Genomic DNA, 18726 nt, shown 5'->3' with positions numbered 1-18726 from the left:
CCTATGGGATCCATGACAGAAAAGTTGAAGCACCTTGAAACCTAGCTCCGTTGACTCCTCAAACAGTGCTCCTTTGCAGTGTTGTTTTTTTTTCCTGTTTCAGAAACACTCAACTGGCCTGGCTCAGCGCCTTTGCAGTGGCTGCTCCTTCTGCCTGCCACTCTTCCCACATCTAGTTCCTTCTCATGGGACATCCCTCTGCTCATACATTACCTCTTCAGAAAGGCCTTCACAAACCCCCAAAGTCCTTCTCCTCAGTCATCCTGTAACATAACAGCTTGTTCTTCCTTCATAACTTGCATCACTATCAGAACTAATCTTTTTATTAACTTGTTTATTCCGTCCTTCTTTCTAGCAGGTAAACTCTGTTCGTATACAGTGTTCTGGCCTGTTCACAGTTATATCCCATTTTCTAAAATGTTTGTGTTTGATAAATGTTAGTTGAAGAAATACATAAATCCTTCTTAACTTGGTGATCGCTTTTAGTAGAAATCAGATGAGTCTAACCGAAATATATACACACATATATAAAATCACTCCCCGTGACTCTTCTGATCAAATCCAGATAAGTAATTTTTGTCCCAGACACATGCTTAGCAGTTGTTCTGGCCTTCACAGCTGTGAATTGGCTGAAGTATACATCATATTCAAGGACACCCTGGAGATCTGTGATGCTCCCTGGAGGACTCAGGCCAATAAGCCAATTAAGGGGCTATAATGCTCCATAAATACTATATTTGTGTCTGGAACATTATAATTTGGCTTCAGCATTATTTGAACAACTGCTACACACACTCACACCAATGGTTTGAAATTTTCCAAAGATAAGATTAGCAGCATAGCAGGATTAGAGGGCAAAATAATTTTGTATATTCACTTGAAATTCCAGATATAAGTAAAATGGGGAGTCATTTTTCTCTATTTTATATCACTGTGTAGAAGTGATCACAGCCAAATGCAGATTGTTTATCCAAAATACAAGACGATGCTACAGAATTATGTGGCATATGTGGTCCATATAAAGCCAGAAACATGAGATAAACAACCAAGAAAGCAGGAAGAGCAAGAAACCAGAAATTTGCAGATGAAATTAATAAAAAGCATAGAGCCAACAATAAAAATGATTACTCTGGAAGACAGTGGTTTTATACTGTGTAATCTATTACAAACAGGATACATACAGAAGCTCCAAGTTCCTGGAGCTCTTATGGGACCCCTGGCCCTCCAGCTGGTGAAGTTGCTGGCATCTAACACCCCTTCTGCTGGCCTGTGGTTGGAGCCCAGGATTCTGGAGCTTTAAATAATTACTTCCAAGAGAAAGACTGGATCACAGAGTAAATGGTACCATGACAGGGTACCAAGTAAGAACCCTCAGTGGAACACTGGATAAAGTATGAGAATATGACAAATAACATGTATAAGAATAATAAATACCTATTTTGAGAATCAGGGATGTTTAAAGGACTACAGAGGGAGAAATCAAATTTACAAGCAGATCCTCAAAATGGGACCACATTGAAAAACCGGGAGTGAAAAATCCTCATGTATTAAGAATATGAGTATGAAAACTCTTCCAAGCAGAGTGTGGTGGAGGAATTTCAATGAAATATGATCCATGTGCAAAATAAAGGACAGAAGAGACATTCTCACCAGGACCATATATTCCCAAAGTCAGCAAGGATGGGAACACTTTGAGAAGAGGAACTCTCTGCTAGATGGACGACTGTGAGAATAGAGGAAACTTCAGATTCACAGTGCTTACAGTCCAATGTTTTGCTGCCAAAAAGTTCCCCAAATATTTAGGGCCTGTCTGATCTTGCTGACATTGGACACATCCTAGCAACCAATGGATCTGGAATCCTTCAAGGCTCCACTTAAGACAATGGCTTAAGTTTACAAGTTGCAGTATTTGGCGGAACCTCTTTATTTTTGTTCGGCACTCTTGCCCTCAAATTTCAAAGGGAGCCCACCAGCCCACAATCCGGATTGTGCTATGAATACCATGCCCATGTTATCTAAGTTTTTCATGATTTGTAAGATTTCAGACATGCTCTTCCTTAGCCTCCTCACATCCAAATGAAAAAGTCTCCCTCTTTCTGTCCAGGCCACCCCAGTCACCTGTTTTTCTGGCTCCCTTGGATTCTTCAGGGGGCTTTCCAGGCAGTGCAGTGGTAAAGAACCCACCTGCCAATGCAGGAGACATGTGGGAGACTTGGGTTTCATCCCTGGGTAGGGAAGATCCCCTGGAGGAGGGCATGGCAACCCACTCCAGTATTCTTGCCTGAAAAATACCATGGACAAGAGGAACCTGGTGGGCTACAGTCCATGGGGTTGCAGAGAGTCGCACATGACTGAGCACACACACGTTGGACTTTTCAGATATACTTCATTGGGAATGGGTCCCAGAATATCAGACCACCAAGTAAAAATACAGCACGGTGTTACATGAGGGGAGGGGCCAGTTTCCTTTTTTGGCATGAGTTGTTTTGATTATGTTCAGTGTTTGTAGACCATTTTGCTACAAATCTCCCAGGGTTGCTTTCAAGGAAGACGTTCTTAAAGAGTTGTGGCAACTGGATGTCAGGGGTCATGACGTCAGGGACTGGCGTTTACAGAAGGCCAAGCAGGAGACCAGCCGGAAGGACACAACTGCTGTCTGCGGGAAAGCTCGACCCCAACCAGGGGACATTTCTAGCTTGAGTGACCCTGAGACATGTGTCCTTGTGGCAGAACCAAGCGAACCACAGGAGAACCCAAGTTAATAACCAGCCCAGTGCTGTATGTGGGCAGAACTGAATCAGCAGCTGTCCCCTTAACACTAGCAAATCATATCCACTGTTGTGGATATCTGCAGAATTATAATGTGGCCTCCTCACAGAAGAAGGAATTTGCAGTGAAGCAATGAGAAGTTTCCCTTTTAAGGGTGCAAGAGACACTTTTGGACAGTCTACATGTTCCCTTGCAGCCAACGTTACTGTTTGTGTAGGTCAAGGATGTTTGACCCTGGGTGCAGGGCTTCAGAAAATCTGACCCCTTTGTGACTTTATGTGAACACTGGGTGTCTGTGCATTTCAGGGGAGAGAATTCAAGCCTTGATCCTATTTTCAAACATGACTGAGGGGAAGCAGTGCTGTTCCAGAGCATTTTCCTAAACTGTCTCAAGACACTCTTTGGTCTGGTCCAGCTTTCTGAGCTTTGATAAATTTCAGAATATGGGCAGTAGGATGTTGATTACCTTCTGAGAATCCATATGGATTATCCATATCTCCTTAGACCTGGATTTAAGACAAAAACCAACCTAGGGCACAAACTGTGATATTTAAAAAATAAATTGTGTGGTTGTAGGGCAGCAGATTCATGAAAACATCTAAATTAAAAGGCTTAAGGGAAAAAAAAAAGAATTTTACTGGACAAAGATGGCAAAATTTCAGGCAACATAAAATCAATGCATAATTATTTCTTCTCAATAAAAGTGAACAGGGTTTCATCACATAAACTGTGATAGGGAAAAGGTAAAACTTTAAGAGGGGAGTAAACCATCCACATCTCTGTGCCACTTTCTTCCTTTCGAAAATGGAGAAGGTTGGGGATGTTTCTGGTAGTCCAGTGATTAAGAATCCACCTTCCAAAGCAGGGGATGCAGGTTGGACCCCATATGCTGTGGGTCAGTTAAGCCTGCACAATGCAACTGCTGAACTTGTGTGCCACAGTGAAGATCCAGTACAGCCAAAAAAAAAAAAAAAAGTTTGTGTATACAAACAGTTGAACAGGAAAGTGGTACAGGGTAGAACAGGGGCATAGGGCAAAGACTCAGTAAATGACAGCAAGTAGGAAAGGAGGCAGAATATTCAGGTGAATAGAATGTGCAGAGAGAGTGAAAAATGATAGCAAGGAAGCTGAAGATATGTTTTCTATAAATTCTGACGCTGGACCTTACAAACCTTATGCTGCCTGAAGGAAGCCAGTCTCAACTGCAGGGTTCCATTTATAGGAAATGTCCAGAACAGGCAGATGGATCCACAGAGACACAAAATAGATTCTTGGTTGCCTAGGGCTGGCGGGGGGTGCGGTGTGAAGGTAGGGCTATGAGGACTGCAGAGTTCAGGCTGAAGTGTGTGATGTTTCTTTTTCAGGTGATGAACATGTTCTAAAATTTCTGGGAACTACATGGTATATGAATTGTATCTGAATAAGTGTTCTAAAAATCTGAGACTGAAAAACACCCTTGGTAAAAATATTCTGAAGTGGCTTGTAGATTTCCCTAAAGAATCCCTTCTCTTGCATGAATTCTGATTTGCAGGTATTTCTTTCCACCTTGCCACAACTTCATCTAATAGGGTTATTCTTCAGATATATTTATCTGTCAGGTACGTCTTACAAACAGCTGAAAATGTGTATATATTTTGATGAACGAATGACTTCTGGGTTTCAACATTAAAGTCATAGCTTTTAAGCAGATGAGCCAGTGTTTAGAAAAATATTAGAGCCATTTTATTACTTTCATCTCTCATCCCTTTCCTCCCATCATCTACCAGCATTAATGCAAAGAGCTAGCCTTTGGAAGTAAGCAAAGTGTTAGGAGAGGTTGCATAAATTTCTTTTGGATGGTGAATATTTTCTCTTCATCTCCTGATTTCTGCTTTTATTGATTCTACACAGATGTAAGTCCTTAATGCCTATAAATTCTATTTTACAACTTTCCTTCAGTTCCTACCTGCCAGCAGCATTTCATATACTACATTAGCCATTTTTCCTCAGAGCCCTAAAAGATTCTGAACTTCACCATTTATGCCAACTTTCTGTCTCTAATAGCATTGCTGGAGATGAAGTGATGATAAAACAATGATTATAAAATATTTCATTTTCTTCTTTTAATCTGACCTCAGTCTTTACAAACAGATCTTTTACACATTTTAATAAGGGGCATAGCTAAGAATTAAGCCTGTTTTTCAGTGTTCTAAACTAAAAGCTTTCAAGTGTTTTTCTTTCTCTTTCATGTTAGACACACACAAATATAACTTTGCTCTCATATATCCATCACAGCATAAACCTATCCCTCTAGCTTTGTAATAATGGACTGCAAAGAAAACAATTTTATCCCAGGCAATCTCACAGGGTTCCTCTTTCTTTATGAATGAAGGCAGGCAGCTCTGAGGTGCTGCACAGGAATATACATTTAGTGAACAATGGAGGAGGAACACAAAGCCACAAGACCTGACAGGATTTTTCTTATCTTTCCCCAAATTTGCTGCACCTGTCAAGAAACGGAAGCAAAGAACAGAGGCAATTATATAAATAATTCAAGAGAAAGACCAGTGTTTTCCTTCATGAGTTGCAAAATCAGTTTCACCAATCTGAGTTATGTAGATGACAGTGTCTAAAGAAATTCACCTCACACGTGTGTACAACCATATTATAACCAATTAACCTTCATAACCTGCTCCTGAAAGAAGGGAAAAGGCTCTTAAACATTTTGGGTTCACCAAGCTTTCTAATAACATCTCTCCTAGTAGAGACCTCGGAAGAAGTGAGTGACGTTATGATTCATGGAAATGAAGACAAATGCAGAGAAAGAGGAACTAGATGAAAAGGGAGAGAGACAGGGCATATAAAGTCCCTTGGAAATGAAGAACGACTTCTCTGGCTTCTAATAGGGTGGCGTACCTCTGGGCTTTGTTTTCCAACAAGCCCAGAGTATCAGAAGCACAGAGAAGAAATGCCATTCCACTTGCCCAGCACACAGTCTGGCACAGCTCATTGTTGTGTTTTTAGTACACTTCATTTTTTAGAGGTGGTTTTATAGTCACAGCAAAATTGAATGCACAGTACAGAGTCCCCATATATCCCCTGCCTCCCCCACTATCAACATCTGCACCTCAAGAGTGCTACGTTTGTTACAATCGATATACCTACATTGTTACCTAAAGTTCATAGTTTCAGTTCAGTTCAGTCCAGTTCAGTCGCTCAGTCGTGTCCAACTCTTTGCAACCCCATGAATCCCAGCATGCCAGGCCTCCCTGTCCATCACCAACTCCTGGAGTTCACTCAAACTCATGTGCATCGAGTCGGTGATGCCATCCAGCCATCTCATCCTCTGTCGTCCCCTTCTCCTCCTGCCCCCAATCCCTCCCAGCATCAGGGTCTTTTCCAATGAGTCAACTCTTCGCATGAGGTGGCCAAAGTACTGGAGGTTCAGCCTCAGCATCAGTCCTTCCAGTGAACAGCATAAATGTACATCACTCTTGGTGAATATTCGGTGGGTTTGGACAAATGTATAATGACACATAGCCACAACTGTGGTATGATACAGAATAGGTTCACTGCCCTAAAAATCCTCTCTGCTCTGCCTGTTTCTCTCTCCCTCCTCACTAAGAGCTCTGTATTTAATAGATGGGGTCAATGTCAAGAGGCACATCAGGGCTTTAGTCATCACTGTTTTCATGCTTTCCTTTCTAAAGTACATATAGTCCCTTAGAAACTCTGGCTATTGGTAAAGAAGCCCTCAGTTCTCTGTGTGCTTGTGTGTTAACATGTCAGTGAGCAAGTGGAAAGACCTCTGGAGCCATGAAGGAAGAAGCCAGGAATGGTGGCGAATGCATGGACTCTGGAGCCAGAGGAACTGGAATTATTCTTCTGCCTTCTCTGCTTACTCCCCTGTGGCCGAAAGTCTTTAAGATCTCTGATGAGTGACTACATCTCAGAATCTCAGCTTCTTTATCTATAAAATGGGATAATCTCTATTATAGGGATACCAGACACACTAAAATAAGATGGCTATGTAAAATGTACAGCATACATCTCTCTCCTTTGCCTAGGAAATGGTTAAATAATTTAAGAAGAGAAAACTCTGGGGTGTGAATATCTTAAGGATAAAAACAGATGGACTCAAAGTGAAATTAATGAATGCCACTGGATTGGAATATCATGTCAAGATCTGTGCCTATGCTAGAAAATGGAGATCTTAGCATAAATGGGCAAAGAAGGGTGTTATTCAGTGAATAAATGACCACTGGGCTCCTACTGCCTAACGGAAGATACTTCTCCACTTGGCTCATTCGAACATAATTGTCCATTAGGCAGCATTTAACTGTAATCATGTACTGCTTACAATATTTCAGACCATTATGTATTTCAAAATGTGTATTCTTTCTTTGGAGTTAAAAGTGTCAGGTGTTGACACTTAAAACTGAAAAGGCAAGAGGAGGGCAGGCAGATACCCTCAGTGTAGAGTTTTATGCATATCTGATAACTCTGTGTCTGAAATTTGCACCAGGGCTCATGTAATTTATGACTCCCTTCAGTTCAACCTGGTGCCTTCACCTGCACAGGGCCACTCCTGTGGGCTAATTGTGCCTTGTTATTTCAGCAGGACTTAGGGGAGAGATGATTACTTGGTGTAGTTACGCAGTGACATTTCACTGCTTCTTGATCACACTTTTACAAAGCTCTCTGCCCAGCTGGGGACACTTTCCTCCCCACCCCCCACAGCCCCCCAGACTCCCATATAATGGCTTCCAACCGTCTCCCTTTCAAAGAAGTGGACCCTTTGGTGGCCAGCACTACTGTATTATTTGTTCTTACATTTGGAGGGAGTGCAAAGGGGCTGGCATTTTTCAGGATTATCTGTATTCTGTTTACTTGTTCTTGGCCCAGATGTGCTTCAGGGAACCTTGGCTCAGTCTTGTGTTTTTGATACTACCTGAGGATGAGTTAGTGACAACTGCGTTAGTTGCTTGGTTGTGTCCGACTCTTTGCGACCCATGACTGTAGCCCACCAGGCTCCTCTGTCCATGGAATTCCCCAGGCAAGAATACTGCAATGGATTGCCATGCCTTCCTCCAGGAGATCTTTCTGACCCTGGGATCAAATCCGGGTCTCCCACATTGCAGGCAGATTCTTTACCATTTAAGCCATCAAAGAAGCCCAAGTTGGTGATGACTACAGACATTTTCTCCCTCCCCCTTCAAGAGGCTGTTCTTTAAAAGATGTGTCGCTCACAAAACGGTGACATGCGTTAGTTCTAGGTGGTGGATACACACTTGTTTATATATTCTTTTTGCCCTCCTCTCTATGTGTTATAACACAGAATAATTAAAATCACAAAGTTGTGTGGAACAACTCCTAGTGTTTTGCATCTCTGTGCCTCTATTCCAGGGACCCTCAGATGGGGAGAGGTCAAAGGCAGCTACTAGGACGGAGAAAGGTCCTCTCTTTAAATCTGTATTTAAAAATTTTAATTGATTTGTTTTTGGCTGCCCTGGATCTTTGTTGCTTTGCACGGGCTTTCTCTTGTGGTGGTGAGCAGGGGCTACTCTTTGTTGCAGGGCTCGGGCTTCTCATTGTGGCAGCTTCTCTTGCTGTGGAGCGCGGGCTCTAGGGTGCATGGGCTTCAGCAGCTGGAGCACGTGGGCTCAGTGGCTGCACTTTGCTGGCTCAATAGTAGTGGCACACGGGCTTAACTGTTCCGAGGCATGTGGGATCTTCCCAGGTTAGGGACCGAACCTGTGTCTCCTGCGTTGGCAGGTGGATTCTTATTCACTGAGCCACCAGGGAAGTCTAAGAAAGGTCCTTTCGAAAGCATGATTTCCAATTTGTATTTCAACCCAAGTCACTGTAAGTATCAATACAAGTTAAAATGCTAAAATCAGTCCTGTAATTCTTTTTATGCAGGGAACAGGATTTCCCCTCCAAATTAGTCCTTTCCCAGCAGTGGATGGGCTGAACACCCAGGCACCAGGCAGTTAGCTCCCTTCCATCTGGCATGGCCATGTGAACACTTCAGTTGGCTTGCCTTTTTAAATAAAGTGATTTTTAATGAAGCAAGCTGTGAATTTAATAGATACCTTAAAACAGCTTCTTTGTAACTAAGCTTTAAGTAACGAAGCAACTGCTAAATTAGCCACCAGAATCAAGGGAAAAATCCAAATCCAAACAACTGTAGGATTAAGCATCTCTAGACTTCAGTCATCAGGCAGGTCATCTCAACTACTGGACAAAGGATGGGGAGGCTGGTGACAAGGCAGGCAAGGAAGCGCTTGGCCAACACTAAGGCAGCTGCAGCGCACGGTACTTCTCACCAGTGTCTGTGCTAGCACTCTGTCTCTTACCGGTTCATTAATTGTGTGATTTTGAACCAGCCATTTCAGCTCACTCATAATGTGGGGACAATAGGAGGAGATCATTAATTTCAGTCTGTACTACCTTGGGAGAAAGATGTTGGTAGAAAGAAATCACATACCATTAGCAGATTCTTTTAAAGGTGGGGTTGTTGTTCAGTTGCTAACTCATGTCTGACTCTGCAATTCAATGGATGCAGCAGGCCATGGTTCCCTGTTCCTTACCATCTCCCGGAGTTTGCCCAAGTTCATGGCCACTGAATTGGTGATGCTATCCAACCGTCTCATCCCCTGCCACTCTCTTCTTTCGCTCTCAATCTTTCCCAGCATCAGGATCTTTTCCTATGATATGAGTCGGCTCTTCATATCAGGTAGCCAGAGTATTGGAGCTTCGGCTTCAGCATCAGTCCTTCCAGTGAGTACTCAGGGTTGATTTCCTTTAGGATTGACTGGTTTGATCTCCTTTCAGTCCAAGGGACTCTCAAGAGTCTTCTCCACACCACAGTTTGAAAGCATCATTCTTTGGTGCTCAGCCTTCTTTATGGTCCAACTCTCACATCGATACATGACTACTGGAAAGACCATAGCTTTGACTGTATGGACCTTTGTCAGCAAAGTGATGTCTCTGCTTTTTAATACACTGTCTAGTGTTAGGTTTTAAAGGTAGGGGACGCCATGCAATTTTGGAATCTCAAATGTAAAAAGCAGGCACATGCTGCAGAGGGTGAAGAGGAGTGGGTGGGTGTAAGCAGAAGGCAAGACCCTCGGGAACTAGACAGTGCATGCATGTCCAACCTGAAGGCATTCAATTTTTTAAAAAGAGTGTTTATTCAATAAAGCACACCTTTGTGCAAGAATGAGGTCACCCATTGGCTAGTTCTGCTCTGTTTCACTGGTAAGAAGACTGACGCATTCAGAGGAGGAATGATTTGTTCAGGTTCTCACTGAAGTAGTGGGTGGCCAGCTGTCTGTCTCATGGTTCTACGACAGCAACCACAGCCGGGGTGTTAAGCCCTGCTAGGAAAAGTCACCAGCACAGATGTCACTCAGTGCGAGGGGCTTTTGTTGTGTTCTCTGAAAAACAGACAAAAAAGTCCCTCACCAAGCCCCCTTTCTGTTATGTAATCTTTCCTTTGCTCTTGGCTTTGGGAGCTTCAACCTGGCCTGGAGCTGGTGGAAGAGCTGCCTCCAGGAGACGGGGCTGCAGAGGAAGGGCCTGATCAGCCCTGGGGAAGCTAAGGCCCCATGCCTGGTGGATAGGAGGGAGGGAAGTGGGAGCTCCAGGTGGATTCAGATAAATCCATTCCCCATCCCACCGCTCAGACACTGTGTGTGGCTTTTCCTTGTCCCTCCAGAACACAGGAGGAGAGCAAGGCCTGAGAGCGGTACCTGAGACCTTCCTTGCTCCTTGCTGGGGTTTTGACCTCATGTGAGTGACTGAGTGTTAGTCACTCTGTGTCTGACTCTTTGTGAGGCCATGGACTGTAGCCCGCCAGGCTCCTCTGTCCATGGAGTTTTCCAGGCAAGAATACTGGACTGGACTTCCATGGCCTTCTCCAAGGGATCAAACCTGGGTCTCTTGCATTGCAGGCAGATTCTTTACCATCTGAGCCACCAGGGAGGCCCATGGCAAACCTGTGCCTTCATGTACCACATGGGCAAGACCATCTTTTCCCCCGCAGACCATACTGAAGACTTTGATTCCCCAGAGCTTGAATTCCAAAATCCCTGACAAAGGCCAGCTGGGCCTGGATCTTCCCAGTCAGCCTGACCCTCCCCACTCCATCTCCCTCCTCTAACTCTGGTCAGCATCTCCTGGCCAAACTCTGAAGCACACGTTATCTCCTCACTGGTTGCCAGTGGAACAGGGCTCCTGCCACCTGACTGAGGACTGATGACTAGAAGGCAGGCAGAATTTGTCAGAATCATCACATTTGTTGTGTGGCTCAAAGCAGTGGTGCTGCTTTTATATTATACAAGCCCTTGTCCAACTGTGTCTGTCTTGAACCGAAGGGCAAAGGGTCATTTTCTTTGATGTACAACCACAGGCTCCAAATATGATATATAGTTTGTAGTTGGGAGGAAGATTCTCTATTTATCTGTCTGTTTAATGAACAGAGGCTTTGTGACAGCCTATCACGTACTGTGATGATGGTCCAGCCACCTTACTCTTGGGCTGTGCTTTGCTCACTGGCTGGAATGAAGAGGGGAGGTTGCCCACCTTCCTTTGAGGAAGTTAGGGGGTCCTCATGCCTGGGAAGCTTCCTCCATCAGTTTCTATACTCTCTGGTGTCATTCCTTAATTATCCCAAGGCTACAGGGGTTTGCTGATGAAAACGAACACTCTGAAACCAAAAGTTCACATTTCAACCTTGTTGTTCAGTCGCTCGGTCATGTCTGACTCTGCGACCCCATGGACCGCAGCATGCCAGCACGTTTTAACCTAGCAGAATACTTATGTACAGACTGCTATATTTTAAAACATAACCAATGAGGACCTACTGTATAGCGCAGGGAACTCTACTCAATACTCTGTAATAACCTACATGGGAAAAGAACTTGAAAAAATAGGTACATGTATATGTATAATTGAATCACTGTGCTGTGCTCCTGAAACTAACACAACATTGTTGATCAACTATACTCCAATATAAAATAAAGTAAAAAAAAAAAAGAAACCAAATCCACTACGATGAAGTGAGTAACATCCTTTCCTAAGCCTGACAGAACATAGTAGGAGGGTTTCAGTGAAGTCTCAAATCTATTAAATAGCCAAGCGCCAAGGCACAAAGTCGTTTCTTCACAGCAGTTCAACTCTGCTCCCTTTTGTATAGCTGAAGATGACATTGGATCCTTGGCACACTTTAAAACCATTTTCTTCCAGCGACTTAAAAAATTATAAATGAAAAGTTTGAAAAAAAAAGTCTTTAATCCTCATCTCCCAAGCTTTATATTCCATTATTCTGAGTAACTGATATGTGTGAAAACACTCTCAGTTTCAATTTAGCTCAACCTCAGACTCACCGGGAACAGCTTTTAAATTGTTCATACAATTCCTATCAATCAGCTGGGGTTGTGTAAAGGGAAATAGGAATACGGAAACCTAATCACTCCTTCTGTGAAAAATCACCATGTTTTCCTGTTTGGAGACAGATCAGATCCTAGGAAGCCTTTCCTGCAGATTTCCACCATTTCCTGGCTGTTTCATTTTAATCTTGACATTGTTGAGCTGATCTATTACTTCATGAGTTTCCCGGGCAAGGGCAGGTGTTACTGATATATGTCTTAGGAAAGCCCATTGGCAGATATTCCCATCCTAGAAGCTGATGTTGCAAGCACGCTATCTGCACATAGTAAGCTGGACTTCCTTGGCAAACTGCTCAATCAGATATGTAATCACGGCAAAAGGCGGAAGTCAAGGCACACAGTCTTGGGAAGAAATTGTGCTATTTTTATTGGTTTGCTGTATTTCACCCTTATAAAAGAATGGTATTAGAGTTCATCTTAGAGACAGAAATGAGGAAAACTGAAAATGAGTAGAGAGGAGACCATAAAACCACCCAGGCTAGTCATTCCGTGAATCCTTTTATGGTTAGTGGATGTCTATTTACTGCATTCTACCAGGTCAATATTCTTGGGGCTAATTCATCTGACAAATTGCCAGTGGACACATTTTCCATCATCAACAAAAATACGTAGCCTTCCTGAGAAAAGTGCTGCCTGGGTAGGTATGAAATGTATGTGGGTTATATCTGTTTTCCTTTTTGCTATGGACAGTTCAAATGCTTTCCTTTCAAACTTTGCCCAAGTAGACACAGATCTTTTAGGAGATTTACACTAGCTGGACTGTAGAGGAAATCCACCCATAATTGAATAACCCCAACCGTCTCTCTTGGGTTGAAACTACCTCATTATACTAGCTTACTTAGCACCAAGAAAATATTTAGGGTATAAAACTGAAAATGAATTAAAAAGGCTAAAAAAGAATTAGTCTTGCCATGCAGGTAGGTAGGTAGGTAAGTAGATACACACAGCAACTTACTGAAGCACTGGGTTGGCCAAAAAGTTTATTTGGGTTTTCCTGTGACAGCATATAGAAAAACTGGAATGGACATTTTGGCCAACACAATGTAATTTACTCACCTTACAATAGGCTCATTTCAAGTGTAGAATGTATTTTTTTTGCACAAGAATTTGAGCCTTTTGGAGACCAAAGAGATCATGGAGAATCTGCAGTTCACCCTCCACACTGCAGCTCAGAGCAACAGGTATGTCACCCAGATGGTCAGTGGAAAGTGGAGAAGTGATGCCCAGTTTGGAGATGCTATTAATAATCTGTCTATTGACTTGGCCATTTTGAGTAGAAACTCATTCTTTGCAAGGAGAGGGAAGAAAGACTTTATGTAGCAGCCTGTGTAGAAGATAGCTTTGGGTTCCTGATCTGTTAAAAATGAACATCTAGCTGCTGGCTGCAGAAAGTGTAAGAGACAAGAGGAGAGGAAGGATCTTCAGAATGAGATTGAGGAAGATGAAGGCTTACGGTGGATGAAGGACTGAAAGTTTACTAAAGAATGGGAGTCTGCGGAGTCAGGCAATTCCGACTGATGTCTGGATGCTGCCAAATAAAATTTATAAATGGGTTTTTAAACCGCTTCCTCTAGCAATGGGAGTTGTTACTATCACATTGATTTTGAAATGAAATGTTATGGAATTTTCTTGCTTTAATGAGAAGGCAGAACCAACTGGTAAATAAAGTAATGATTAAAGCAATTAAAGAGGGAAAATGATAAATAAAGTAACAATACTCCTAATGCTTAAACCCAAATAGGCAGGTTTTGCTGATTTGCTGAAAAGATTCATTTTCATCTTGAAGTAAACATATTGAGAAGCAATGCTCACTGTGAATAAACCTACCCTTTGGTAAGAGGAGAAAAGTCAATTAGTAATGTCATTTGTTTAAAAATCTGCCTGCACCTGGTTCTCATTTGTCCTCCAGCTGAGAAACCAAAGACAACTTCTTTTTATTGCTTGTGGTCAAACAGCAAGTTCATCTCGCCATCGGAAGGTCAAATGGCCAGCCTCCCCCAGCTTGAGAAGGCCTGCCTTTCACTTTCAACTTGTTCAATCATCATTAACTCTGAAAAACGTCACATTCCATTTGTGCAATGAAAATTTCACCACCAGTGACCGTTTGGGTGAAGTTTTTGTAGGCGAGGCCCTAAATCTTGCAGAGCACCTCACACATTCTCAAGGTCTTTTGCCTTGTTTCCTTGTTTAATGACAGTGGCCTGAGATTCTGGAGTCCATCTACAGCCTGACACCCGTGGCTCTGAGGAAACCTCTGTGTGGGGGTACATGTGTCTCTCTGAGACTGCAAGGGTTCACTGCATGACCTGACACATGTGTGTTATCTGACACGCATGCACCCCCAACCCCAGCCTTTGTTAGCTATTATGCATACACATCCTGGGGTTTTTGCCAAGTAAAAAGTCTTCTCTGCTGGGGAGAGACCACTTTAAAAAAAAGACCACTGGATACAGCCCATTTCAAAGCAAGGTTTTCTTTCTTTGGGAAGCCAGCTGCCCTAGAAAGAGCTGCAATATCAAGCTGGGGAGGTTCCACAAAGTTTCTGGAAAGGAGAAATAGGCTTCTTTTTAACTTTTGCCATTGGGCTTGAAAATCTTCGCCTCCTTTGTTTATTATTTAATTATATTTCTTCCTCTGCAGAGAAGTTCTGAAATGAAAATCCCAAAGAATGTGGTAGTGAGCTAAATCCTCATGGCACTCTACAAAAATCAATTTCTGGAAGTAGATGTCAAGCAGCAAGACACCTAAATTAAGAGGTCACTTGATCTAGAATCTTAAAAAGGAGTATTGTGTTTATTGGGGCAAGTCAAATAAATTTTGTGCCGTTTGGCAAGGAGGTCACAGCTAAAACAGCCCCCAGTTATAGGTCCTGATTAGATTTTCAAGGTCAGAACCAAGAGAATGTATAAGCAGAGCTCTCTAGAACCTTAGTGCCAGCATGCTAACATGCTGTTTTAAATAGCCTCCAAGAAGGGCTTCTTGATTTCTAGCTTTAGTTTAGTGTCAAAGTTCCACTGAGTCAGCTGAAATAAGGTTATCAGCCCAACTGGATTATAGGCACAATGTCTTGGCCTCTTCCAGCTAGCTCTGGTTCAAGTGTATTAGAATATTTATTGTTGCCAATATGCAATTTTTGATTGACTGGCAGAGGAGGAGAGAAGGCAAAAATAACCTAATAACTTTTTCCAGTTTCTCCAGTTAATACAAAGACACTTGCTCCTTGGAAGGAAAACTGTGACGAACCTAGACAGCATATTAAAAAGCAGAGATATCACTTTGCTGACAAAGGTCTGTATAATCAAAGCTATAGTTTGTCCAGTAGTCATGTATGGATGTGAGAGTTGGACCACAAAGAAGGCTGAGCACCAAAGAATTGATGCTTTTGAATTGTGGTGCTGAAGAAGACTCTTGAGAGTCCCTTGGACTACAAGATCAAACCAGTCAATCCTAAAAGAAATCAACCCTGAATATTCACTGGAATGACTGATGCTGAAGCTGAAGCTCCAATACCTTGGCCACCTGATGTGAAGAGGTAACTCAGTGGAAAAGACCCTGATGTGGAGAAAGATTGAAGGTAAAAGGAGGCAGCAGAGGATGAGATAGATAGCATCACTGACTCAACAGACATGAATCTGAGCAAACTCCGGGAGACAGGGGAGGACAGGGAAGCCTGGCGCGCTGCAGTCCATGGGGTGGCAAAGAACCAGACACAATTTAGCAACTGAACAACAAAAATACAAGACTGGACCCGGGTCTAAAGAAGAATCACGTGGCTCCTAAAATAGCAAAGATAATGTCCTGCCATTTTAATGGCTGGGTTGACAGCATCACTTTTAAGAAAAGAGATATCAACACTAGGTTATTAGCTGAAAAAAGCTTGTGTGTAATTTCCTAGGAGAGATTTTTTTAATTCAAACTCTTGCATATATACCTAATATTATAAGTGTTTTATAAATATTAATTCATTTATCCCTCATAGTAACTCCAAGAGGTGAAGTCACTTACGTAAGGTGTAGAACTAGTCAAACCCAAAAATGTAGGTCTTTGTGCGTTATACTACACCCCACTCCAGTATTCTTGCCTGGAGAATCCTATGTACAAGGAGCCTGGCGGGTTACAGTCCATAGGGTCACAAAGAGTTGGATACAACTGAAGCAACTGAGCACACATGCAGTTATACTTTTCTACAAAGATTTCTCAGACTAGGCAACCCAAATGCCCATTTATCTGTTGCTTCAAGGTGAGCAATGGTGTGCAAAGAGAACAGTGTTTGATCTGTTTGCTCCGTGTCACAGGAATGGAAAAATGGAGATCAAGTCTCTAAAACGTCCCCTATCTCCTCACACTGATTTCTTCTACTCTCTCATCTTCACTTCATAGAGGTCACCTTTCTGCCATTGGCTCCTGAGTGCTGACTCTGTGTCTCCTGTCTCATACATACACACAGGTACGCACGCACACACACACACACACACACATACACAGCTATTACTATGCTTCAATGAAGCGGCACAGGGTCTGTGAGCTGGGCATAAAAGCAGACATCATTTGCTCATTAGAGCTAAGTTTTCAAGACGTGCCCCAATTACTGACCTCCACCAACGGCCTGGGTTTGCGCTCGACTGCAAACCTGAAGTGGCAGAGTTCACAGTAGCTGGTGTTTGAGGACGACAGCCAGTGTTCCAGGCAGCTCCGATGAATTGTCCCCAAGGTCCCTGTACATTCACACGGAGAGAGCAAGTCCTCTTGACTGCTGCCCTCGTGGCAGATCCTGCACATCGGCCGGTCATTGAAGGGACTGCAAGAGAAGGAGGGGCACCTGCTGGTCACGGGCTGGTAACCACCGCCACGCCATGGTCCTCAGGCTCTGGGGCCTTCGGACCCTCCTCCACAGCAGCTGCTCAGAACATACATCTGCTTTAAAACCTGAGATCTACACTGGCATTCGGCAGTGGGGGCCGGGGTCCTTGGGCATCTACTTTTGTCAAAACAACGAACTAGGGGGTGGCTAATACCAGAGTAGGCGGACCCAGGGACATAGTGAGGGAAAAGGAGCAATGTGTTAATTCTGCCTTGGATGTTGATGTAGTTCAGGCAAACTACCAATCGAAAAATAAAAATCATCCTTTGTTAGTAAGAAATTGTTTGCAAACAGCACCGATTATAGTTTCTAGACAAACCGAGTCTTTTGAACTAGGCCGGGACACTTTTGAATACCCAGAGGTTCTTTGTCTTTCTCTTTTTAGTGGGAGAGTGAGAGGAGGAAAACAGATGGGCAGCCGACCCTGAAGCCGCTACGCAGAACAGCAGCCTGAGCCGGAGCACAGAGCTGGAGCTTTCCTATGTTGCACTTCGGGCTGCTGAGGACACTCAGCCGAAAGCCGGTAAAGGTATGTCCTACCAAGGTGGCCTCAGTCCAGGGCTTGTCCTTTAACTTGGAAACATCACCCCTGTGAGGACTCATGGTGTTGTGGCTAGTGAGGCAGGCTCTGGAGTCGTGCCACTTGGGCTCAAACCCCAGCTCTGCTGCACATGAGCTGGCTCACTTTGGGCAATTAATGTCATCTCTCTGGACTTTAGCTTCCTCATCTCTAAAATGGGCTCAAAGCAGGGTACCTTCCCCATATGGTGACTGTGAGGGTGAGAAAGTGTGATCCAGGCTACAAGCTTAGATGAGGGACCAGCATGTAGTAAGTGCCTAGTTAATGCTCACTATTTTCACTTGTAGAAAAACTCAGGTCAGGGAAAATCAAGTGACATGGCCCTCATCACATACGTCAAAGCTCCAAGTAAGACGGCCTCAGTTCTCAATGGATACTGGAGGGCTATCCGCCTCTGATCAATGTCTTCTTATATTGCTGGAGGTCCTTATCGGGTATTAGATTTTTAAATGTCATCACTGTATGTGCCAACCCAAGGACTGGCCTATTTACTCACCTTTCCCCACTTCTTCCTGTCCCCCAAAGCGGACAGTGACCCAGGCTTATGCTAATCCCCCTCTCTCTGGCTCCATCTTTGTGGAAACAGCCACGAAAACACTGCTCTTTCCCAAAGGCTTTTCTGGGGATGATCCTGGGACTGAGTGAAGGCTAAAAGGGGATTAAAAGAGGAAAGGAGGCTCCTTCCCACTTGCCAAAAGGAGCCCCACATGCTCAGGGGTGGGAAAGGAAAGTTTAAAGAGTTGACTTTTTTCTGTCATTATTCCTGGCCTCCATCATTCACATTGAACCAAATGCTTATAAAATTGTAAAAGTTCTGGTTTACACTACTGTATGGTAGGAGAACATGTAAAAATGCCTGACACACATGCGTGCGCACACACACACAAACTGGATCCCAGGTCTCAGGTGTTTCAGCTCTGCAGCCCACACTTCCTGATCAAATGAGGTGTTTGATGGCTCAAGGGTGACAGGGGCACATGCTGACAGATAACTATCTGTCTCAGTTCACAGCCGAGCACTTAGACTCACTGCCTCCTTGTATTCTGAGACCTAACCAATTGTTACAAGTTTTCCCAGAGATA

The 18726-nt window shown here is 43.5% G+C and overlaps 1 protein-coding gene across 1 annotated transcript in view; it reads right to left on the bottom strand.

Moving 5' to 3' along the window:
* MARCHF3 (membrane associated ring-CH-type finger 3) overlaps positions 1-18726 on the bottom strand; it is a 156405-nt gene that overhangs the window by 21260 nt on the left and 116419 nt on the right. The window contains exon 3 of the mRNA XM_019964618.2: positions 16797-17001. Within this exon, the coding sequence (XP_019820177.1) occupies positions 16797-17001 (205 nt within the window). The remainder of the gene's footprint in view (positions 1-16796; positions 17002-18726) is intronic.

Source organism: Bos indicus, chromosome 7 (assembly GCF_029378745.1).
Source record: "Bos indicus isolate NIAB-ARS_2022 breed Sahiwal x Tharparkar chromosome 7, NIAB-ARS_B.indTharparkar_mat_pri_1.0, whole genome shotgun sequence".
NCBI classification, from domain to species: Eukaryota; Metazoa; Chordata; class Mammalia; order Artiodactyla; family Bovidae; genus Bos; species Bos indicus.
The sequence above is the reverse complement of the archived record's forward strand: the minus strand, read 5'-3'. Positions and strand labels throughout refer to the sequence as shown.